At 43.6% G+C, this 25,837-nt stretch overlaps 1 protein-coding gene across 1 annotated transcript in view; it reads left to right on the top strand.

Annotated features, from left to right (window-relative positions):
- Positions 1–3,904: 3,904 nt before the first annotated feature.
- LOC306707036 (ryanodine receptor 3) overlaps positions 3,905–25,837 on the top strand; it is a gene marked incomplete at its 5' end in the record, with an annotated part of 93,964 nt that continues 72,031 nt past the window's right edge. The window contains 2 exons of the mRNA XM_079174313.1: positions 3,905–3,952; positions 21,885–22,004. Coding sequence (XP_079030439.1) covers positions 3,905–3,952; positions 21,885–22,004 — 168 coding nt within the window. The remainder of the gene's footprint in view (positions 3,953–21,884; positions 22,005–25,837) is intronic.

Genomic DNA, 25,837 nt, shown 5'->3' with positions numbered 1-25,837 from the left:
CACAGCGACAAGAGATCCGCCAGCAACTGGTGGTGCTCCGCCGCAAGCCAGCAGAGCTCTGCAACTGCCTCCTTTGTTGCCTGCTGGGTGATGAGAAGTTCGCCTGAGGAGCCGGAAGACTGGCCTCTTTGTTCGGACACTGCGAGATCCTCCTTTCCCCGGTCATGGTCATTACAGGCCATTTCTGAATGAGGGGCGCGGCGCTTGTACTTAAAGCCCGGGGCCCGCCTCTTGGGGAAATACAGGCGGATGTTGCTTAGCTCACAGATGGGCGCGTATAGGAGCAACACGGTGTGTGTGCCCTCCATGATGGGTGCCATGTTTATCACTCGAGCACCCCGAGTAAGTGGTCAGCCCCCAGACGGAGTGATTGGGCTCGGACTGCAAGGGGAGGATCTCCGGCTATTCATCACCTGGCCTGTCCAGACACTGTCAGTGAGAAAGTAGCACAAACAGCTTTAGATTCTGAGAAGAAGTTAGATTATATGAATGATGATACAGAGCTATTTTTCTTTTATGCATAACAATACAAACTGCTCCTTTCCCTACAACAGACCCTCCATATTGCACTGTCAAACTCATTCGTTATTTAAAAAACTACATAAAATCAAACACTGCATAGATTAAACAAGAGATTAAATTCCATGACACGCACCATACTAACAATATTTTATAGTCGTCATCCTCTCTTCTTGCTGTATGAGTGGATGAAATATTTCTAAAGCGCATTTCATGAACATTTCACAAGCTGCTGCCGCATAAAACCTGAGAGTGTCCCACAAGGTGACGACACACGCAGAGCCCCGTACGCTATTGCTGCCGTTTGAGATGTTTACAAGCAAACACAGGCGCACATTTTGCATGCGCTTCAACGGATTCCCTCGACATTTGGCAATATCTCTGAACTGTTTACATCATAACATAATCCCGTGGGTAACCGTCACCTTGCAACAAGCCCTGGTGCAGTTGGCAGTGTTAAAATGGCAGCATAGTTACACTAACCCGACGGGGCTACTGCTGCCCATTGCGACTGAAATCGAGAAATAATCAGTTACATTTATTATAAATTATAAGATGTAATGCATAAAGCTCTGCATAAGCAACATGCCAGCTTCACGTCAATGTCATATATTCAATTAGGAGCTGAAAGTGCGGTACAGGCCACTGCACCTGCAGCAGGTGAAGCACAGCAGCACTTGGAGAAACACAAACAGTTACTTACCCGATTTAGCGGCATGGCAAATAATTCTTCACATCTCTGTACTGCAGCCAGCCAGTGCTCACCGCTGTCTCGCAGAGCTTGTCTCTCGTGACTGACAGGAGTTTGCCCCAATAGATAAACTCAGCGCCGGCTCGCCGCTATTTGATTGGTTGCTTAGTATTTGTCCACATCCCACATTTTGAGTCAGTGCAGCTGCAGCTTGCAGGTAGGCCATGTGATGGGTTTCAGTCTGTGCATCGTGAGGGGAGGGGGCCGAGTATGGCTGAAATTAATTTAATTGAACAGTCCTGAGCAGGTTTTAGTGTGTCGCAGGCTTACAGTAGTACTTTGTAGTACACGCAGAGAGATAAGAGCATGTGAAAGTACCCGCTCTTTGAAGGCCCGAGGAGGTGCCATTTCTTACGAAACAGAGACACCTAGTGGCCAACTTGTGCATTGCTATTATACCACTGCGCTGGATCAATTCAACTATTTTCTTGATTTATGTGCCAAGGACGCAATGTCTTCAATCAAGTTATAGCATATTTGTATGACAGGGAGCAGGATATATAAAAACATTTTTTTGGGGGGGGGGGGGGGGGGGGGGGGGGGGTGAACAATAGTTTATTGAATTTGTTCTTGTTTAGACGCTGTGGCAGTCACAATAACTTAGCGTTCAGACAGAACATTTAAAAGAAAGAAAAAAAGCTCAAACAACAACACACAGCGGGAGACCAACTAATTTTTCAGGTAGACATATTACTCCACTCTATCTTTCCATAGCAAACAGCTGTTTGTTTGTTGCTATATGAATGCTCTTCTCCTTAGCATAAGAGTCTAATTTCAGTTCCTACCTGTCATTCTTTTTGCGGGGGACAGGTGTGAGTGTAACAGACTCCGAATAACGTGCAACAGTTGAGTGGGGACCCAGAGAGTTGTTGAGTAAGTACGTACGTATAGGGTAAACTTACTGAAATAATTTTGGTGAAAAGTACAAAGGGTTGTGAAATATGAACGTTATGATTAGCCTAGTCGTTTCAATGGGCCATTTTCACCGCAGCTATTCTTGACATGTCACAGCAAGGCAAGCACGGGTGTAATTAATCAAATTAATTATGGTCCCATGCTAATTAGTGTGTCTGCCATTCCAGTGAGCCAGCATGCAAAAATACCGGTGACCTGGCCCACCTAAATGGAACAGGGCCGTAATTTACGTTGTGATTATATACACCTGTGTTTACACTGCAATGACATGTCAACGTGGCTGCTGTGAAAAGGGCCCATTCGGGTCATAAAGTCAGTAAAGGAGGAAAGAGCATTTGTAATCATAAATGGAGGAGGAGCAAACTATTTAACTGTGGGTCCAGAACTCTTAATCCGCCCACTCCACAGAGTTAGAGTCCACTATAATGAGTTGACGCCTGTCTGATATCAGGTAAGGTATAGTATAGGTAGGAGAGGAGGTACTGAGCAGATGTTATATCACAGTGTTGACACTAGAGGGCGGCATCGCATAATAATAAGGGAGTATTTGTGTTTATTTAATTTAGTTGTGGAGATGAGCATAGGCTTCTTTATGGCAAGGCTGAGGGTCATCTTTGATTTAACAATGAGACCAGACTGATTGCTGTTGTCACTATATTTAGTCCACGGAAAATATTTACTGTGCATTCATATATATTTTTATATTCAGTTTGATCTCATTTAATGTTAAATCATTTAAACATAACGTTTTAAATAGTTTAACAAGTGTACAATTAGAAGTCAGTTTTGCAGCCTGGGATGTGCTCTTATAGGCTCTCTTCATGAAAGGAACGGAAACCCACTGAATCTCAGCTCTCTCAGATATCACCCTTTTTTAAAAAAATAGCTTTTTTAAATATTCTTTTGCATAATGTAGTAGCTTGTATAAAAAATAATGATATCATAGCAAACACCTTGTGCATATTATGAGCTAAAATAAATGTAATTTGTAATCGTAGATATAGTAGATTGGTGTTGATATTGGAGGATGTTTGTCCGTCTGCTTTTTTCCACTTCCAACAGTGGTAATAACACATTCTCTGTGTAGCAATACGTGTACACTAATGCTAAGCTTAGACACACGCGCTGAAGCGACACTTGCACTGTGTAGTAGAGCCTTAACAGAAAAGGGTGCTGACCATGGTGCTGATCTGGACCAGCGCTGGGAAATAGCAGCTACCATGAATTCCCTGCGGACTAGAACCACGCTGTCGGTTTCCCTTTTCACTCATTAGCATGTTCTCTGTGAATCCGTAGCTCGGTGATAGGGCGGGCGTGAACGACAACTGACGAGATACCTGTTAGGCAGTGACCATTTCAACGCGTTTAATGCTCTTTGTTTGAATATTCGCGCTTTCACGGTTGTATTAATACGGTCTGCCGGTGACGTCGAAGATAAAGACCCCGCTGCTGTATCTCGGCTACACGACTTGGCTTCTCCGTCGTCGTCCCCCCCGTCCCCCCCCACCTTAGTGGCTCCAGCCCACCGATGCTGACACACACTCCTCCTCCTCCTCCTCCTCCTCCGGGTGGCGAGCGGGGCTTGAGCACAGGGGCTTGAGTGACAGATGCTGCGGTAGTGTCCCCGCTGCATGGCCGTGGATTAGCTATATGCTAATATCGAAGAGGAGAGAGGAGCCAGCGGAGGCTTCCCGAGTCTGAACAGGCTCCTCTGCAGCCATGGCTGAAGGTGGAGAAGGAGAGGATGAGATTCAGTTCCTCAGAACTGTAAGTACATTCGCTTTCCTTGTACTTGAAACGCTGCTCCGGCGACTGTGGATATGCGTGTTGCTCTTCTTTTTTTTTTTTTTCACGGTACCTTGCGTGTTTGATTATGACTGTCGATCGCCGGTCACTTGGCTTTCCTCCCACACCTCATCGCATCCTACAGCCTTTGATAACCCTCTGCCTTCTTGCAGATGTTAGAGGCGGCGGGAGTGCGCTGTTGTTTTGCGCATCGCTCACTGACAGCTATTGTCTTTTCTGCAGTCTCTGTCTCAAGAAGTTGACAGCACTGCGCGTCCCATGTAAAACTTACGTATGCACCTTGCTGCACCGTCGTAGCCACAGTCGCCTTCCCTTTGACAGGTTGACAGTAGCACAGCCCCTGTGATTTAACTTAAGCCATTAATTAACTCTCAGAATTAAATGGGTTTGTTCTTCAGGAATCACTTCAATCTCGTCCTGGATGAATGGAGCTCTGAACCAGTGCACATGCTTTATTATAATATATTCAAACGTGGTAGCCGGCCAGTGTTACTGCCTGTACAGACAGTCACCCCAGGGTTCCTGTGCAGCAGCAAAGGTCTATGTAAAGGAACCGAGAACAACATTTTGTAATAAATACAGCATTGCTGCATCAGAGCCAGGTCTCTAATGCTGTCTTACTTATGGAAATAAAGCCAGTGTAGACAGACCGTATTATATGGTCATAAAAAGAAGCTGTAATTAAGTATTAAACAGGCTGTAGACTATATGCTCTTCTTGGCTCGTAAAACATATTTGCCTTTTTCAGTATGCATTTTTTTCAGCTGAAAATGCATGTTGAAGATTGGACAATGTCTGGCATTGGTTGTTCAGAGAGGAACACTTCCCACTGTTGACAATTTCATCTATGGTGAAATGCATTGAGAGGCATGTCATGTCTGAAAATACACACTCGTCTATAGGACAGATGAAGGAGCAGAACGCTGGAGGTCTTCCAGAAAGACCCTGAGACAGTAGGAGGTGTTTGGTTGCACATATTGCTGGCTCTGCTGTTTGTGGTTTCCCTTTTTATTAAGCTGCTCACAGATGCGCAACCTGCTGTACTTTGAGGTAAACGGAGCAGGCATGTTCTGGTTTGTAATGCAAATTATTGTAACCTGGCATATTTTACAAGGCAATGTGTTTAAGTCATCTCCTGATAATGAACCCTATTTCACCCAACAAATAACAGCACCATGTAAGCAGACACAATGCAGAGCCATGACACTACCTTTAGGTATCAGAGAGAGAAACGGCATACAGTAAGAGATGGATTGTCGACTAAGGCAGTGTTTTGGCACTGAAAGGCGTACCTATCCCCAGGACTAACATTGATCTTTAAAATGTTTCCTTTCACTCAGAAAAAGCTGCTACCTCCTCCTTATTTATCACCCAACCTTTAAACCACAGCACATAGAGGTCACCACATCAGCATGCCTGCCACTCCAAAAAAGAGCTGACATTTCAGCACCACTCCTCCTCATCTCTGGGCTGGAACTTAAATGCCACCAATTCACAATCAGGATTTTCTTTTTTTTTGTGAACAAAGCTTCATGAGAGTTGTGGATTTGATTGTTTTTCCTTGCTTGGCTGTTCAGGTTTCCATTTGTTGGATTCACAGGGAGCATTTCTTTCCCCGAGATGTAACCCGGGGAGAAAAATTCCGACGACATTGACTAAAGGAAACTGCTGTTGCTTTAAAAAGGGCTTAGCGGCAGCTTGTTGCATCCGTCTACACAGGGAAGCAGCTGACTGGCTGGATGGTGTTGTGATGGAGGCGCAGTGAGCGAGCTTGGTGTTCACGAGTGTGACAGTGAGTGTGTGTGTGTGTGTGTGTGTCTGTGTGTTGAATGCAAATACGGAGCTGTAGCTGTGTGGCGCAGTCAGGCTGCACCAGACGTGCCACAGCAGAGCACAGTGCAGAAATTATTCATCAGTCCCAGCAAGGCACAGCTGAAGTACTCAGTGTAGAGGAACAGACACACACACAGACTGTACAGAGACACACATTTATCTATAGAACATGACTAAAGTCAGTCCCGCTGAAACAAATGCTCGGCTGGCTGCACACATGCCTATTCACAAACATACTGCAGACACGGTCTACACTTGCTTTTACATAGGTGGCACTAAGTGGCGAACCGTCTGTGCGGATGTGCGAAAGACACATTTCTTGCCGGCATCCGAACGTTGCTTGTTATTGGAGTCAAGGAGCTTGATAAAGCAGTTCACAAACTGCCTTTTCTCCAACAGCACAAAGTAATTTCCCTGGAGTGGCAGCAGAAAGTACCCCTGTCGGACCGCTGCCTATAAAGCCAACTCAGTGGGAGGAGAGAGAAAGAGTGAGGGTATCTCAGCCGTGGGTAATTTGATGGTACAGGATGAGGAAACTGTGCTGATTATGAGCCAGGAGAGTCAGAGAAATGCTTCCCCCAAACTGCTGTTTCATATGAGAGGGGGCAAAGGGGGGCCGCCGCCACACTTTAATAAGGCTGCATATTCTACAGGAACTTTATTCGTCCTGTTTGGAAATTGGATATGTCTTCAGATGCACAAGCTCTAGCAGCACTGGCTTTGTAATAAGCAGTATAGGGAATAAAATGTCAGCTAATGGTTAGAGTAGCTCAGGCTGCTCATTAGTAGTTTTTCTAAATGAATTGCTTGCCTACTGTGCATTGTGTCATTTGAGCCGGCGGAGAATAGAATTTTTTTTTTTGTTCTAATCCGTAAAACCATCCTGACAGATGCCACCTATTAGTAAAACCACGGTACAGCGTGCGGTGAGACCTTCTATGCACGGGCACACGCTCGCAGCTTCTCTGTTGGGAGGATCCCTGCTAGGCGAATATCAGATTCTGGTGATCTATTCCCAGTTCGAGTGGGAGTGGGGACTTTGAAAAGGCCAGACTAGGGCTGTGACTAATGCACCGTGGCAGCGTTTGGCTTGTTTATGTGAAAGGCACTGGTCTCACTTTGCATCCAGGCGATCACTGTCAATGAGGCAGCACACAAGTGATGCAACGAGCCAGACCAGAACATGAATCGCACCAGAGGAAATGCATATAGGACCGTAAAGCAGTAAAGGGTTAATTTTGGTTTTGCAACATGCCTGTGACACCAGTGCCAGAGCCTTTTGGCTCCTCACCCACTTGTGACTCTGTGAACACCCTGCTGGGCATCTCTTTCCTGTTATTGTGTTGCTGTTGCTCTTCTTTGCTCTTCTCTCCCTTTTGAACATATTTCTTCCTGCTTTTCACTTTTATCTCTCGTCTCCCTGTGGCTCTTGTGCTTCTCATATCCACAGTAATCTATTATGTCTTTGCATGTTATGTGTATGCATGTGCTACTAATTGAATCTATGTATTTATGTGTGCAGACAAATATATACTTTCTTACTCTAAAACTGTCTACTGTTACACCACATCACTTAAGCAGAGACTGCAAAGAACACGTTTCCAGGTTATTACCGACCTTTTAATCACAATCCTTAAAAATGCTTTCAAGTTGATACTTGTTGTTGCATGATTATAGAGCTACAAGTACGCCTGTCTCTCTGCATATTTGGCTCCTCTATCACTCGCCCTGTGTATAATTATTCGAGATCACCATGAAATTATTCCCACTGATGGGAATTCAGTTCAGCACATCATCACATTCTACTTGACACTAAGGAGGGGAGCTTTAACGTTATAATGATGAGGTCTGCTGTTATTTCATGGTTGAATTAAAAAAAGTAATAGCTCAGTTTCGTTCGGAACCGAAAAAGGCTTTCTGAGCAGAATGGTGCAGATTTGAGGGCCGAGATTCTCTCAGAAATAACTTTGTGAAGAAATGATATCATGAAACTTCAAAAAATATCTCTTCTTGCAAATCGTTACAGGGAATATTGTCTCGTCTGGTGTTTTTGCCATATGTTTTCACCAGCTGTTACTGGTACATCATTTATTTATTTTTGACGTACCCGTCTTGTGCAAGTGTGAAATATAATTGATCTAGAATGGCTCTTTTCCTGGACGAGTTGCATTTAAGACTTCTCTGAACGCAAAGTTCTATCATGTATAAGGCAAGCAGGGTATTGATCAAGTACATACTGCAGTGCACATATACTTCTATATTGCAGTATTGATTTCCTTTTATATCTCCCATAACATAACCTGAGACCCCTTCAACAAGTCAACTTGCAGAAAAGTAAAGTTGGTGTGAGGTTTAGTGCGGGAGTGTTGTTGAGCAGAGTCTCTGTGTTGCGTGATGGAGATGGACCGATAAGATAGGCCTGTGATGTAGAGGGAATTAAGCCGGCAGGCCTGCCCAGAGACAAGCCAGTGTAAAGCTGCTGTAATGAGCTATTGATCGTGCCACCAAATGAAGAAATTTCCCCAGTAATGTCAGTGGCATGCAGTAAGCAGGCCTGATTGATCTGGTGTTTCAGAGCATGAATATTTAATAGGCAGTGTAGGAAGCTTCTTCTCAAAGAAGACCCTGCTGTTCTTTTCTTTTTGGTCGTAGACCTCCAACATGTCCGCCATTTATGTTTGCAGCTATAGAATCAGAGCGTGGCAAGCCTTGATATGACCGTACTGACTAATACTTAACTCTTCTAATTTGTTTTGTATATGGGAACACTGAAACATATACAAAGTGTCCTCGTTGATGACCTCAATACGCTTACAGATTTTTCATGCTGCCAGCATCAGCATTGTTTAATTATTAAAAAGATATTAAACACTGGCCATTCAAACGTTAAAACCTCCGCTGTGCAAAGCTTTAGTGATGATTAGTGTCAAGCCACCTTTGAATGCCTCCCGGTGGTGTATGTATCTAGTTAAAACCTAAATGAAAACACTAACCACATTTACTGAAGTGAGTCATATTAACAGTGCATGTCTGTCTGCCTGTAATCAGAACACATTTGATTTTGCTATGTTTCGAAATAATGTGCAAATCTATGCCGAACAACCTTCAGTCGTGAAAGTTTAATAATCCCATGGTAGACAAGTAAAATGTGTTGATAAATATGTTCCCTATTACATTAAAATAAATAACCCCTTTGTGTGTAACACGTTTAATTTCTATTCACACCAGGGACACAATAGCTTTTGTACCAAGACCGATCCCTGGCACAGTTCACTTTAATCAGCGGTATCATGATTTTTCTTACTTATGTTGACAAAGAGCGCTGATGTCGATGAGTCACAGCCCTTTAGGTTCTCAGTAACGTCTTTTGTGCTCCGGCCACCTCCTGATATCCGCGGTTGGCTGCTTTGGACCATCAACAATGCAGCGTAATTAATCCTGCAGGGTCCACTGCCAGCATGCAGAAAACATGCACACACATTATTGTTGCACTCCTGTTACTTTGCCAACGGAGGATGTACTAGCGAGTTGTTTTGCTCTGTGTAACGTCACATTACGCTGATTACTGGTTTGAAAGATGTTGAGCACCATATCTACACACCTACTTTCTGTGTTAGCCAGTTAGCTCCATGTATCCTGCAGTACATTTGCACTACGGCAGTGTGGTTCAAAGCTTTGGTGCTGTTCTCCATTTGCTTTCACCTCTTGCCATCTTTTTTTTTTAAATTTTACCCCAAAAATACCATGTGTGCACTCGCCAAATAGCCTCCACCACCAGCAGCTACTGTTAGTCTGTTGTTAGCTGTTGCCTCCTCCATAGCTAGCAGGGCCATCTCTTCATCTCTGCTTCACTTTGCCATTGCTTCTTGGCAGTTGATGTTGGCTCACACATACAAGGCTGTATTTCTGAATATGTTGCACTTCAAAAGGTTGTGGGTATCTATTGGTCACTGGTAGTAGAACATATGTGTCCTTCACCAATTTTTACTGGTGTGTTTCTTTCTCACGTTTCCCTCTTCACAGCCAACTCTCAGCATGAAGGCAAATGAGCCTATTTCCCCAAAATGTCGGGATAATTCCTTCAGTTCATTTGAAATATGAATGTTGCATGTATGCTGCAATAAGACGAAAACACACGTAGGAAAGCTTTGCTTCTATGGTTCTTCCTAATCCAGGTAGGCTTGTTTCTGTGAGTGAGTCTACCGGTGTTTCTCAGTTTATATATATTTATATGAATATTTCTCGATCATTAAATGATGAGTAGCTACACAGTGGGATATGCTGCACCAACTATGTTGATGGGGTGCTTACCCAAAACAATTTAAGGAATCACCTCCTCGATTGTAATTAGCTGCAGGGATGGCAAGAAAAGCTTGGCTCATTTAATACTTTCTGCCCGTTACAAGAAGATTTAAATCTGTAGATGAAATGGTATTCAGCTTTCTGTGAAGATGTATTCTGATTACTTATGTGGACGGGCTCAAATGGGACGGACATCTGGAGCTAGTTCAATGGTTGTGTGTGTGTAAGAATTGTAAGAATTGTGTGTAAGAAAGAGGAAGTATCGTCTCTATTCGTTCACTTCCTGTGAACGTACCTTTTAAGTGACAGCGAATGCTGTTCCACTGAAACGTTGTAGGATTTCCCCACGTGTGCAACCGACAGCCCTGTTACCACGGAAACAGTGTCAGTGTTTCAGATTTTTTTCTTTTTTTTTTTTTACCAGGGATAAAAATCATTAAAACGCTCACTACTTCCATGCTTGTGAATCATCCTCCTCCCACATAAAGCAGCCCTGGTATCTGCCGTAATTATGTCCAATGTTCTGTGTCCCCACTGTGCCCCTAATAGACCATTTAGAGGAGCGTTTAGTGCTGCAATCTGCTGCCGTCGAGGCCCACTTTGTAGGAGAAAGTTGAGTTGAGTTTGCGTGAGTTCTCAAGCAAACCTTGACAGTCGTCTGAAAATTAACTCCCAAATTGTTCTGCTGTGGGAAAGGTAATCCCAGTGTCACCGGTGCATTTTAGCGAAGCGTCTTATTGACTTGCATTGTGTTAGCTGGAGGCTAACACAAATCGCCTCCGTGAAGTGGGCTGAAGTTGCACCTTGAAAATGTCATCCTGCTGTGTTGGTGGGTACCAGAGTTGCTATAGCATTGGTTAAAGACGATAAACTGGTTCCAGGCTACAGAGAGCTACAATATTGGCATTTCAGAGATGGAGACAAACTGTTTCCAATAGTTTAGCTTAGCCTTTTGTTAACCTCCTCAGTCGTCACAGCTGCTGCAGGCTAAACTATTAGAAGGATGAAGAGATGGCCCGCTGTTGGGCTTACTTTCTGTAACCAGTGTTGCATCACAACATTGTGGAAATAGCAAAATATCTGCGGACAGCTGGCCACTTAGCTAGCTTGCTAATTCCGTCATACTTTCATGCAACACTAGTTACAGAAAAGTATACAAACTAGTCGACCAGCGGCGTAGGGGTCGGCTAATATGGTCGTGTTGGTTAATGTTAACTTTCTCAAGGAACACTACGGTTTCAGAGGGTGAGTGACTGTACACATTGAGAGAAACAAGCCCCCAAAACTATCTAGCCAGTGTTAACTTGCGTGTTCAGAGAATTATTCTACCTCAGACTACGCTGCGCCCACACAAATACATCATGTTTACGAACAGAAACGGGGTTGATTGAGTAATTTGCAGGAGCTCCACGTATAGGTGCATCCGACACTACACCAACTGCTGTGTTGAGAAATCCAGTCAAGTTCTCCCTCTAGACAGGTGACGAGGTCTCAGCCTTTTCATCAGATATTGACAATTGTGGCGTTTCCCACCTCATAAAATATTCATATGTCTTTAACAACCTCTGTGTTGCACCAGGCAAGACAGTATGACTCTCTTGTTTATTATCATATTTAGCTATGTGTGTTATAAAGAAATGCACCGTGCTGCCTTGCCAGCGAGCACGGTTGAAGATTCACGAACACGCATGCATGCATGCCAGCACATATTCAACCCACGCTACCTTCATCAGTGCCCGACATAACATGTAGCTGCTTTTGATGCTTAGGTCTTTGTCGAGCCCTGCAGGTGAAGGAACGCATCGAGATAGTCAAGCTTTTTTTCTTTTTTTTTAATTCCCCCTCTGAGCTGAGTATCTCTGCAGCATTGCTCACTTTATTTTCTCTGCCCCCGGTAGCACTGCCTCCCAACTTAAAGAAGTGTTTCTGTGGCCGTATAGCTGAGGAGCTGACACTTCAAAACTACCTCACCAAGCTCCTAATGGCCTCTTCCTGAATTGTATGACGTACGAGCGCTGCAGGTTGATATTCGATGCAGTCAAAATTGTCTTGAGGAGAGATGTCGGTTTTTCCACCTGCTTTTTCCTGACATGTCGCTCGGGGTGACATGTCCCTAAATTTGGCAATTGTCATCAAGTCAAACTATTTCAGCACTTTCTCTTTCTGTCCTCCTTCCTTTGTGTGACTCAGCTGTGCTGACACCAGAACTCTTCACCTGAGCATCATCACCAGTCCCTGAACAAATAGAGTTTGACGCAGCGGTGTCTCAGCTGTAGTTCAATCCCAGCTCTCCTCTGTGCAAGCATGTGGATGAGTGCTCTGAAGAGTTTTAGTCAGGTCAGGCCTTAAAGGACAATGTGTATTTTTATCCCAGAGAAGCTGACACTGCGATCACTGTTATTGCATATATAGGGAATACATGTAATACTGTTACACTGTCCAGGTCTCAGCAGAACAGGCTAAAACACCTTTTCTAACACTTAACCTAGTTAGAATATAGAACCGTGCAATATACTTTGGTTTTCAGCTGGAAAAAAGTGGTTTGGGGGTCTCGTTAAAAGCAATAAGCAATTTCCCCAAATTGTCTATTTCTTCAAAACATTGGCAAACAGACATTGTAGACATTGGACTTTGGTTGTTTGATATACATGCCATGACCTCCCTTCCTTGTGCATTGTCTGTGGCATTGCTGGACCACCTGCAATCTCTGCTCCCTTTGTTATTCTAGGTCACATAAACAGTAGGCTAGTCCTACTTCCACTTTCTGGACCTGAAAGGAAGGTGTCATTTCTACCTCCACACTCCTTCAGCCTCTTTCTAGCGTGACACAGTTGAAATGTAAGTCAGGCTTTGCTTCCCGGACGCAGCATGGGGACAAATGCACCTGTTAGTGCTGCTCTCCCTTTGGACCTCCAAGAAGGCTCTTCCTCTGAAAATGCAACACGCTGCTTGTCAGAAAGTAGAAAAGCCTGTTTTGCCTTCTCTGTGTTTTGCCACAGAAAGTCTCAATTCCCTCGGTGACTGAAGCTACTTTGTGGAGAGGAAGTGAGAAGTAGTTTGTTCAATTTGTTCCCCCCGGTGCGAGCCTCTGCTGTAGCACACTGTCACATATTGCCCCTGAGCATCCCCAATGCTATCGTGTAGTCATTGGAAACATGCAATACTAGCCAAATCTTCATTGGCTCATGTCAAAGCATTTTAAAACATTACAGAGATGTTGCATTGTCATGTTTTTCCTTCTTTGTTCAGTACTATGGATGGACAGTGGAAGCCTAAAGCGAGGAAGTGATGAAAATGCTTACTTAGCCTTTCACATTAAAGCCACGCCAGGGGAGAGAAGCGATGCTGCAAGGTGCAATGAAACACTTTACGGCTTCTCTCCTCTGCTCCTCTGCTCCTGAAGCACACAGACGGGCTGAATACCTCCAGACCTGGGAGGGGTTTGATCCGCCTGCGGGGCCTCACTTAGTAACGCTTGTTTTATAAACTTTCTTCTCACATGACCTGTAGCAGGCCTCATTTTGAATGGGCCGCTACTGTCATTTATCTTTTTATGTCTTTGCTGTAATATACACCTACGTTGCAAAGCTAACAGCAGCTGCAAACATTCTGTGCCATTTAAGACGGAGACATTTTTCTCCCTGAGCTATTTGGCTCACGGTGATCGCCATACCCGTCCAATCTCTGCGACGGATTGCCTCTGTCCATATGGTTGCCGCTGTTCACAGCTGTATAGCGAGAGTGTATGGTGTAATTAGATTGCCGACAGTGATTAGGCAATATGCACCAGATGATTGTTACACACACACACAAACAACCTGAGAGGATTAAATATGGATAGGACCATTGAACCACCACGATTAGTTTGCAGCGCCTCCTTGGTGGTGTTTTCTTGTTTATTTATTCTTAGAAAGTCGACTAACGTGCATCAACGGACTCTGCAGCCGATTACCTGCCTCAAAACAAGCGGCAACAGAGAGATAAAACAGTAGTTACGCTGTTTTTCAGTGCGCAGTGGATACTAAGAGATCGGACTGGTACAGGTACTGTTGCTGACGTTAACCTCCATTGAGATATTACAACAAAGACAAAAAAAATAATATATATATAAAATTGACTTGCTTTACCCGATATTTGCAGAATTAGAGTTTAGATCTACAGATAGACTACACTTAAATACAAAACCGAAATGTTTTGAATGATTCTCCAAACTAGCCTACCTTCTGTGTCCATCCCAGAGCAGTCTACAATGCAGCTGCATGCATTCTGTGCCACGGACACTGCTCAACAACAAGCTGTAAAGCTGTTATCCTCGGTACTCTTACCAAAGCCTTTAAAGGAGGCTAAATGAATCTCGACATCCTCTAGAATGTCATAGTGTCACTCTGGCCCGTGTATTTTAAAGATGTGTGTGCTCTCCATAGCTCTGTTTGCTTTTCTCTCTGCTCTGGGGGAACCATGTTCAGTAGTGTGCCTCAAGATGAGCATTAGCTTTGCCGTTTACGCAGCAACACTGAGTCATGAGAACAAAGCTTTGCTTCTCTTCAGTCCAACTTCATTTTCTCTCGCTCTTTCCATTTCTGCTGGTGTCCCACCACAGCATGAGAGAGCATTAAGATACGATGAGTCCATGAATCACTTCAACAGAAAGCATGTGTAATCTCCACTAGAATGTTCTGGAACAAACATTTCTTGTCTTACAGTGCTTCCTCTAAAACTGGAGGAACATTTCAGAATAAGATGGAAAGAAGGAAATACACATCCTACAGTTATTGTCATGCAGATATGTTCAGTCCAAGTGTTGGCGCTATTCTATCCTCATTAGCAAAGACAGTATGAGGAACCAGCTGTGTATAAATCCATCAGTAAGGTTGTGCGTAAAGTTCTTAGTAACTTTTCAAACAAGTTTTTTTTTTTCAGGTTGTACCTTTAAGTGATGTCTTGGCGAGTGAAGACACAAGTTATGTGTAAATTAGTTACTAGGAAACATCTGTATCCCTGTCCAATCAAAAGCTATCAACTTTGTAAACAGGAAGTCACTGTAGCATAACTGCCAAAAATACATGTTAAGTATTAAACTTAACTGCAAATCCTTGTTTTATTTATATTGTGTATTACTGTCCCTAACACATTAATATATGCATGCATGAGGAAATATGCTATTCCGAGTTAACAGCATTAATGCAGTCTAGTAAGAGAGGGAAGTATCCAAACGTTATTTGGTAATTTAGCAACAGTTAGCGATATTAGCAATTTCAGGTATAGGTAGTGTTGTGTTTATGAAATGTAATTTGAAATCAGCATTTTTCCAAGTATCAGGTAAAATGTGTCGACCATATTTCATATTTCCGTTTAACTCTTAATAACAGGTCATATATTATCAAGCTGATGTTAGTTTTGGCAGTCGGTTCAGTGTCCACTCAGTAAACACTGACATTGTAACGGGCCAAGGGAACCGATGCCAGAGTCTAAATCCTTTTTGAATTCTGATAATTCATACCACACAGAGTACAGTCGACAGTGCATCATCCAAGACTCAACATTAAACTGTAGAAAAAAATATCAAGAAAGGAACATGGTACTTGTGTAAATGGGTTAAATCTGGTTACTGGAGATGATAACAACATAAAGCCACCTTGAGTGATCCTAAGGGACAAATAGAGTTGGATCCGGACTGCAGTCCTCTCCTCCCCTCCCTTGTCACCGCTGTGAATAGCCCTCCAATAGGCCTGGAAAACACCTGGTCTTTTTCTGTACCAGCTCTGTGTGAGTGGGTGTGAGCGGAGAAAGTCAAGGCGGCAGTGAAAGCATGCAGGAGGTGAAACTACTGCCCAGCTGTATTTTGTTCTGCAGTGTGCGACCAGCTGTATCAATCTGTCCAGAACAAAGTCTCGGTGCGTGAGCCAGCCTCTGTACAGTGTTGACTGGCAGCAGGCCCCTGGTGATGATGGAGAATCATTAGCCCGTACTCTGTAGAGCGGTGTCACACGGGGACAAAGGCAAGTGGAGGCAAGTGCTGTGGACTGCTGTGTGTGTACTCCATCGGCTTTGCTTGCAGGCTCTTTTCTATCACTCTACCTGCTTTTTTTTTCTATTCCCTTTTCCCCTCTTCTCCTCTCGCCTGTGCTGCCATATCCTTCAACCTTCTCCCAGAGGGCCATTTGGTGCCACTCTCGGATCAGTTTGCTGTTGAGTCTTTGGTGCAGACTCAAGCTGGAGAAGATGAAACAAATCTGACCTCAAAGAGTGAGGCAGGAAGCTGAAAGCTGCTGCAGCTGCAGGATGGGAGTCTGGATTTTATCACCAGAAGCCTTTATTTTGATGGGGCATACTATGCAATGGCAATTTTTTCTTAACAGGAGGCGTAATTGCCTTTTCTTTATAAACTCCTTTATATTTTCAAACCCTTTTGCACCAATGCATTTGTGTAAGACTTGTGCATGCACACAGACAATGCAATTTTAGCAATTTAACTTTATGTGCAAGCTTCATTTACCACATTTCAAGAGACATGTTGTTGACGTGGATGCATGACTCTTGACGGCTGTTAAGGCATCTCAGAAGCCAACATGTGTTTCAGGTATTTAAACAGGAGACTCATTAATGAAGACACTACTTGTCATGTTGTTCCTGTGCTATGGGAGTTGTAATACTGCAACTCCCGAAGTCCTTATTATGCAGCGTTTATTTTCTCTGCAGCGTGGATGCTTAAAAACTTGAGGTAGAATATCTCGCATGAAAGAAAATGAGCAATGGTAATGTCACGTGTGCTGGGTGTAACATAGTGCAAGCAGTTGTGATACAAGCCTTATGGGAGGCATTGAAGCGCCACATGAAATACCGGAGCAATTCAGTTGCCATCACATCCAGACTCATAGTGAATCATAGAAAACTCATAGAAAAACAGGGTTAAAATCCTGTTTTCCTCTCTGTCTTTCCAGCTCTTTGGTGTCTGTAAGATATTTAGCGCCTCCAGCTTTACAGTAGTTTTTGTAGCGCCTCCAGGATGTACTTTGCCAAAGCAATGCCGCCCTGCGCAATGCATGATACGGTGGTAAGAGCCTCTCTCCAGGAGCTGATGGCACCGCACCGCACCGCACTACCCGCTGAAATGCTGTAGACATCTCTTCAAACCAAAGGCCTTGATACTCCAGACTCCTCCTGAGAGCGCTTTGTTTCAGACTGCTTCTACTCACTCCAGTACTTAAGAGGCCTTCACCAGAATAAGTTACACTCCACAAAACCCCGGACTTTTCATCTTTGTTGTCTGTTTTCATGCATACATACATAAAAGAAAACTGAGCTGGAGAGAAAAGGGGATGCTCTTTCAATAATTGCACACTTATAAGAGGCCTAATGCCAGTATTATTTTTTCACGAGCCATAACAACCCATTACATGCCTCCTAAACTCTGTAATCACTCCTCACTATCATCAATGATGATCATTTATTTAGGAGCCGTCAGTTTATAAGTCCGTGCCAGGAGCACTGGCGGGACTGGTCTACAGGAGAAGATGTCTTTAATCTCCGCCTGAATTCATTGGTTGATTGGCTCACTGCAGCCTTGTGGAGGAGACCTCTGGTGAGCCGACCTGTCACTATGCAGAAATCTGCACCGATGTCATTATTTCCCAGCAGGAGAGCGTGATTGGCTGAAACCAAGAACACCGGAGGTGTCATCACGGCCTGCTCATTGATATGCTCCAGCGTTACTCACACAAGTCTCATAGGAGTTTTACGCTATTGTTGCTGCGCGCACACACACACACACACACACACACGCACACATTTATACACAGTGGAAATGACAAATGCATGGATTCTGCACAGAACAAAGGCATAATAGTGAGAGTGTATGGGAGGGGGAGTGTTATGATGACATTGTGAGTGAAATGCAATCTCAAGGTGCCTTTGGAGACTCTGCTCCCTTCTCACATTGTTGAAGGACAGCGGAAAGACTTGTTGTTGTCTTTAATCTATAGAGACCAAAGCCCCGACGTGACGTCATATCTGGACTGGCTCAATGTTCCACTAGCTTCTGCACTTCAATATACGATCTTATTGAGAGCTTTTTTCACTGGGTTAGCGGCGTAGATGAATACATGCTAAACTAAGATGGTGAACAAGGTAAATGTTATACATAAACATCAGTATAATGCATGTTAGCATAGCATCGCTAGCTCAAAGCACCACTGTGCAAAGTACAACCTCACAGTGAGAGTGAACCACACAACATAATGTTTCAGAATTATATTGAAGGGCCGTATTTAAGGTCATTTGCATAATTATAAAAGTGAGAATTCAGGTTTCCTTAGTTTCTCTTTGGATCTCTATACGGCACTCTGATTCTGCTTGACCTTTCCCATTGTTGCTGTCGACATCTTTACATTCAGTCAGCCAAAAATAGCAGAACCCCCTAAAGTCTGATGGTTTCTTCAGATGTTGTAAAGTGACCCATCTCCAAATGGAGGAGGGCATCTTCTTTCCTTGCACTCTGACTGACATCACTTAGTGCCTCACTTTATGAATGATTGATAGCAGTTAGTGGCTCCGCCTGCTCTGTAGCAGCCAGGTGCAACAGGGGAGGAGTGAGTGAGAAGGGTTGATGACGGAGGGAGGAAGAGACGGAGAGAGACAATATCAGAATAATTGTTCTTCAGTGTGGGGATGAGACGGTGGAATAGGGCTGGTCATCGGCTAGACAGAGACAGGAGTGGTAGCCTCTGATTAAAGAGGTGTGTGTATGTGTGTGCGCGCACGTCTTGGCACTCAGACAGGCAGGATTGCGATGCAGGGATCGATGCTGTCCTTATATTGCCCAAATCAACCCTGTGCTCGCTCCCTCAACAGGGAGACTGATTGCATGTTCCTGCCCAGCCAAGTGTTGATTTACCGGTGAGGGCTTTTCATTTCAGTCTGCATCTGTGTTGAATAACATTTTCACATCGATCCCAGACTGTTAGCACTATCCAAAGTCTTTCCCATAACAGACCCGTGAATGTTGCAATCAATTCCAGCAGTCAGTATTCTCTCAATGATGGCTGCTAGAGTACACATGTAATCCCAAATAATGCTGTTAATATTGCATTATTTTTTGATAATGATATTCATGAAGATATCATTTCCAGTCAATTCTTTTTTTTAAGAGAAAATCTGTTTCCTCATCTATTTGTGGTTCTCTTATCTGAGCCCAAGCTTATCCCTAACGGTAGAGATGTTAATGAGTTGCGAGTGTTCCCGGCATCAAGACTGTTGTGAGATTACAGAGTTTATTGTGTGAGGATTAAAATTCCGTACATTGAGAATACGACACCATATTTCAGTTTCAGAGTCATAAATCCAACTTGGAAGTTGCGTGAAATAGCACAAACCCCTATTTACATGTGTGAAACTGGTTATTACGATAACTCAGATGTGACGTGAACGCGGCATAACCTCAACCTGTTATCCCCGCAATGCCTAACTATAACCTGCAGGTCTAAGCCCAACAGTGCAGGGCAGCGGTAGAGGAAACAAGACCTCCACCAACCGTCACGTGCTGCTGTAGGTAGTCATGATGTAAATTCATCAGCATGACTAAGGACATGACTAGTCATTAACAGGCTCACAATGGGCTTTGAATTAGAACCTGTCCCTGTATCACATCTGTGACACACTCGAGCATCAACCCCAAAAAGTGTCCTGCGTGCGTCTTGAGGGCCCTGAGGCTCGTCATATTGAATTTTCGTGACGTGCTTCTAAACGCACAAGTGATGATAACGGAGCTATACCCGCACTCAGAGACGCATTCAGAGACACGTAGAAGCTAGTCATCTTCATTTCTCTCTCGTGCATCATGCAGCACTATAATGGAGTGCTTTGCTGTTACTACTACTACTACTGCTGCACTCTGCTCTCAGCACAATCCCCCTTACATTAAATAATGCAGCTGGCCATTGTGCAGAAGCTCCCCCCCCCCCCCGCCCCACACTCCCCATCCCCTAGCAGCCCGTATCAGCAGATTTCCGCTTGCTCTGCTATCGTGAAGAGTAACTGTGTCCAATTCAGCGTTTACAGGGCCAACACTATAAACATAATCAAGCCACTTACACAACAGCAGCATCAGAGGTTTGTTTTCAGCTGTTCTCTCAAAAGAATGCATATCGGGGGAATTTCTCCACACCTGCCTTTGCTGACGTATATAATTGCGACAATTACAATATTAATTGCTCCACTTTTACAAAGACAGAAGTAGTTTGCTTAACACCCACATGGCTCATCTGCGATGAAGAGTTAAATTGTTTATTTATTTAATTTGTTTTTTACTTTTACTGAGTCCTTCATTATCCTGATGCCAATGGCTGTGCTGATGCTAATATTGGATCTCGTGCGATAGCATTTTCCTGTTCTTATCTCAGCTTTCTCTTACTTTTTGTGGTACTGTAGGGTCGCACGAGTGTTGCCACGTTGGATTCAGTAAACGCTCCTAACTTCAGATAACTGTGTAAATGACCAGCGTCAACATGCTGAATGCCACCTGTGCGTTCATAATCATGCGTAATTAACTCTCCTGTAATGCATCATAATCTATATTGAAGTCCTGCTTTTCAGACATCCACAGAGGAAAGTCTAGAGCAGAATTAGGTAACCGGTGCTGTTGGTGCACCGAAATAAAGAAGAAATGGTTGCATAAGAAATACGTAACCGCAATAGACAATTTATACTAATGTTTATGTCGTTAGGATATATCAATACATTTAGAATATATGAGCCAATTATTCAAATTGCAGAGTCAAATAGGATAATGTCAAAATATTGTAAATTGTGTAAATTATATTGGATTTCTAATTCAAAATGTCTTCAAAGTAATGAAATATACAATCCATTAATGAAAACCTAAGGTTTGGATAACAGCAGACTAATTGCACATCACTAAAATCTAAGCCACTTAAGAAGGAATCTGTTTGAATAATTCTCTAATGTTGAAACACGTGACAGCCAAAATCAATAGAAAATGAGGGTTGTATTTAGACTCTTGTGACACTGTACTTTGGTTTGCTGTGCTGTGTACATTTGTTAGATAAATATACCCAGAGTTATAACAAATATAGATATACATGCTCAAATATATGCACACGGTATTTCATGCATAATTACTAATGCAACATCAAAGCCAGACGATGTCTCTCTTTTACATTCATAAATGAACGAATTCACTCAGACCATTCATTTCTTTTTTTAACGCGTAAAGCTCCAATCAATTGCCTCATTTGTACCATATGAACAGCGTAAACAGCCTAAAAGAGATTCTCTCCACTCAAAGGGACCCACCATGGTTGGTCTCTGTTTGATCAGCACACTTAGCTGAGCAGAGGTAGAGAAAACAGGATAACTTGTGAAAAGGAGGGTTAATATATGTAATATATTATTAATATGTTCGTATTATCCTCATGTAAACATTCAGAAAAGACTCAATTGTCAGATTACTCAAAATGCTCCATTTGTCCATCACCAAAGAAACACAAAAAGTAACAGTGACAACACTGTAAGAACCAGACAGTGATTCTGAGTCGTGTTATTGCATCCAACAGTCTCCTGTTGTTCCTCAACCACGGTAGTGGGAAAACACGAGAGACGAAACACTTATGAGGCACAAAGGTCTCCCCTGATCAATGAACTAGGGCGGGCATGTGCGTGGGTGAAGTGGGGTTCTCTCGGGACACACTCGCAGAGTCTACATGCACAGGCCCTGAGACTGAAGTCCGTTTTGTCTCGACAGGATGATGAAGTGGTGCTCCAGTGCGTGGCCTGCATCCAGAAGGAGAATCGCAAGTTCTGCCTGGCTGCTGAGGGGCTGGGCAATCGGCTGTGTTACCTGGAGCCCACATCTGAAGCCAAGGTAAGCAAAGAGACTGAAACATTGATGTCAAAAATCCTCTACTTCATGTTGGACTTGTTTTCTCTGCAGTTATATAATGAGCTACATGTTCACACCCACACACCCATACAGAATATACAAACGTCACATGAAGAAGTTTGCAGGAAAGTGAACCGCAATATAGGATGCATTCACCCAGGGCGAGAGCTCCATGGAAACCAAACATCCATTCGGTTCATCCTCGTTAAGGTCCAGCAAAGATTCAGTGGAGCCAAGCAGAGACGCACAGAGAGGCCACTCAGCACGCCACCAAACATCACACGCTGCCGTCTTCTTGTTGAGCTTTTCTTCCAAGGGTTCAGGGACGACGTGGCATCTCCGCGGGGCCCCGCCGTCAGATAATAATTCCCAGAAATTCGGCCCCTGGACGTGTTTGATGGAGTCTTTCATAAACAGTGCTTTTGTTGGCTCTAATTGCCTCCAGCTTTATTGCAGCTGAGCAGTAGCTGTAGCTGCTTAAGCAAGTGCAACGTTGTAACTGCGACAGTTTTGAACTGAATTGTTTGCCTTTGTAATCAGCAGGTTGCCGCATTTTTGCAGAAGAAATGATCAAAATTGAGGAAGCACATTTTCAGCCTTTTTATTCAACATGTTAGTGATGGTAGGCAGAAATATCTGAATGATGATTGGCTGTTGGAGAGAATTGGAACAATCCCAAGATACCCTCACCTTGTTGCTCTGTGTCTTATCTGGCAAGATGCAGAGCAACAATACAGGCATTCCTATGTTTTCCCAGAGCAAAGCCTGTTGACAGCAGGCCTAATGGGCTTTTCCCGCATTGATTGCCTTTTACTCATAATCCAATGGATTATGAGTAAAAGGCAATCAAAAAAGACAATATTTATGGATTAAATCCATAAATATTGTCTTGGATTAATTTCGCTCAAGCTATGACAACAGGCATGAACAGACTGAACATATGAGAGATACAATGATGTTTATCAGGCAAAGGAGACTGAAAGAAGAAGAAGAAATGAAAGTACTGATGAAATGTACTCCTGACATTTAGTATCTTGTCTGCCCTCAAACAGCTCTCACAAAGAGTGTGTGTGTGTGTGTATGCTGGGGTGGGGGGCATTGTGTGCAGAGGGAGTTGATGCTTTCACCCGATGTCGGATGGTAATTACACCTGACAGGTGTGATGGATGTTCTCCCTATCTGGCACTTTGTCTTCATTGCCAGCGTTTCTTTCTGAAAACGCATCGCCCACCTTTGGGATCAACAATGGTGAGGTGTAAAAACCCTAGATGGCAATTTGGAAGCGGGCCTGGACCCCTGAATAGGAAGCCTCTTTCCTCCGTGAACTAGTCTAGTAATGGGGCACAGAACCCGGACCACAGGATGAGGTTGATTTAGAGTGTGCACAGTTTAAATGGCAACATCAATCAGCCTGTGAGAAGCTGGTTGATCGTAATATACGACCAGCAGCTCTCGCCTGTCAGCGACTCAATGTTGTGACCTCTGGAGGGTAGGTGCCCACATACCATAATGGCAGTGATGCTGTCACTCTGTTGTGTCTTCAGTATGTGAATCAAAACACAGTTCCTCAAATACGCCAACTGATCAATTATTGTCAAATCATCTGTTTTGGAACCCGTCTTTGCTGCTTCAGGTAACAGTTTTAGCAGCTCCTCCAATTCAGCAGAAAAGGAGCGGCAGAGAACGAGGTCAGCTCCTCAGGGCAATCAGCTTTAACCCTTTCTGACCCTCTCTGTGGAGACAAATAAAGACGTCTATCTATCCCTGCGATGCTCTTTTTGGTCTGCTTTGTAAGAGGACAGGGCTGGACACTCATCATTCCCACCAGCTCTTCTAGATCTTCATTAAACTGCCTGCCTCTCTCCAGGCAGTCTCCTCCCCACCAACTGTTACAGTCCTGCGCCTGGGGAGAGCAAAGGTCAGCTGTTAGTCATCCAGAGAGATGAGGGCGGGGTCAGATTGCTTCCCACCAGACCCTTTTATTACGATTTCTCTACAGCGACACTGCTAAAGGGAGGGCTAGTCAGTGTAGAGCACGCTGAACATGTGTTGTATACAGATTGTACGGGGAGGATGTGTACATTTAGATGTGAATAGTTTGAGATTTTGGGAAATACAATTCCTGTTGAAAGTTTGATAGAACCTATCTCTGTCCATTAGATATGAAGCTGAATATGAAGGATCCAGTTAGCTTAGCATAAAGGGTAGAAACAGAAAGAAACAGCTAGCTTGGCTCTGTCGAAAGCACAACAATATCTGCCTAAAAGTACCTCTAAAGCTCACAAATGATCAAGTTATATCTTGTTTTGTCCTACTTACAAAAAGAGAAATATAGATAACTAATATAATATAATATACTGTAGGTGTAAGTTGTGGTTTTATGAGTGGACTGTTTTGGCCTGGCACATCCTTTTTGTCACAGTGAAGTGGCCACACAAACAGCTGTGACTCCAGACATAATGACAGAGATATAACATTTACAATAATGATGTGTTAGTGAGCTTGATGTCTTTTTTTTTTGCTCTCCACTAACTGATGAGGAAAATATCTGGCGTTTCAGCCACTACATTTTCCTCGCTAACTGTCTGTCTGCCGTTCGGTGCTGTGCAGATACCGTACAGTCTGTTTGTAGAGCCTGTCAGTGGGCCGAGGGTCGCTTTCAAGCAGTAGAGCTGAAGGAAACTGCACAGTCGGGTAATAATTCTCTGTGGATTACTCACTGCAAGCGATACCTTTCCAATTAAAATTACTCTGTTGTTAATATGAAAATATTGATAATGGCAGCTCTAATGAACAGATATGAGAGTGGTATCGAGTATCTTCTCATCAAACTCAAGAAACAAAAATAGATGTATTGCTCAAAATGTCAAACTATTCTTTTAAGCGCATTCATGGGAGTGCTGAGTGTTCCTCTGCATGTCTGGACGACAACAGCGCGAATGAGACTGGATGCAAAATATATTCATTCCATCTCTCAGAATAATACGAATCACTCGAGTTGATTTCTAAATGAACCGTGGAGTGGATGAGTAGTCTGCGGTCGGCCAATGAGACAGTCTGGAAGCTTTATTGTTGGATGCCAACACACTGGCACGTGTCGCCATAAATCAAGTCTTCCACAGTCATTTTTCACAGTCCTTGCCTGGAGCAGCTATACTTCAACTTGACATAGGTTTTAATGATCAGAGATGGCGATGGCTGTGCACAGCAGTGGTCATTTTAGTCTTGTCCTGACTTCTATTGTCACTTCACCCTGAAACTGGGTTGCTGTGAAGTTAGGAAATGAGGTTAGATTTACCTGAACCAGTTTGGGAGGAGTGGAGATACTCCATAAGGAGGCCAGGGCGGGTGTTGAGGTTGATGTCATTTATTTTTTAGCCACACCCCAAAATATCTTCATCCCTGCTTCCCTCATTCTGTCAGTGAATCGCCCGTCTCGTCCCAGTTTGGCATCTTCTTCGTTTGTCTTATACTACGCTTATCTGAGCGCAGACTGATCTGAGACCACTTTGTCTTGTTTTTAAAGTACCTTTTAATGAATATCACCCACTTGATGAAGACTAACTTGGTTCAAGTGCGGTAAAAGTGCAGCAGTCAGCACAGGTTGAGTGGGCATCTAATCAGAATATCCCTGTGGATTCAAGAAGCACTGGCTGTATGTGGATGTTTTGCTCATGCAGCAAAAAGTTCTTTACATACTATATCAAAATCAGTATTGATGGAAGGCAAGACGGGTGGCTCTGGTTATCATTGTGGGAGCATGTTGAGCCAATATAAGTGAGTTTTTTTCTGAGGCAACTGCTGTCAAAATTCTA

This window comes from Pholis gunnellus, assembly GCF_910591455.1.
Source record: "Pholis gunnellus genome assembly, chromosome: 15".
In the NCBI taxonomy this organism is placed as follows: domain Eukaryota; kingdom Metazoa; phylum Chordata; class Actinopteri; order Perciformes; family Pholidae; genus Pholis; species Pholis gunnellus.
Note: the sequence above shows the minus strand (reverse complement) of the source record. Positions and strands in the feature narration are given on the sequence as shown.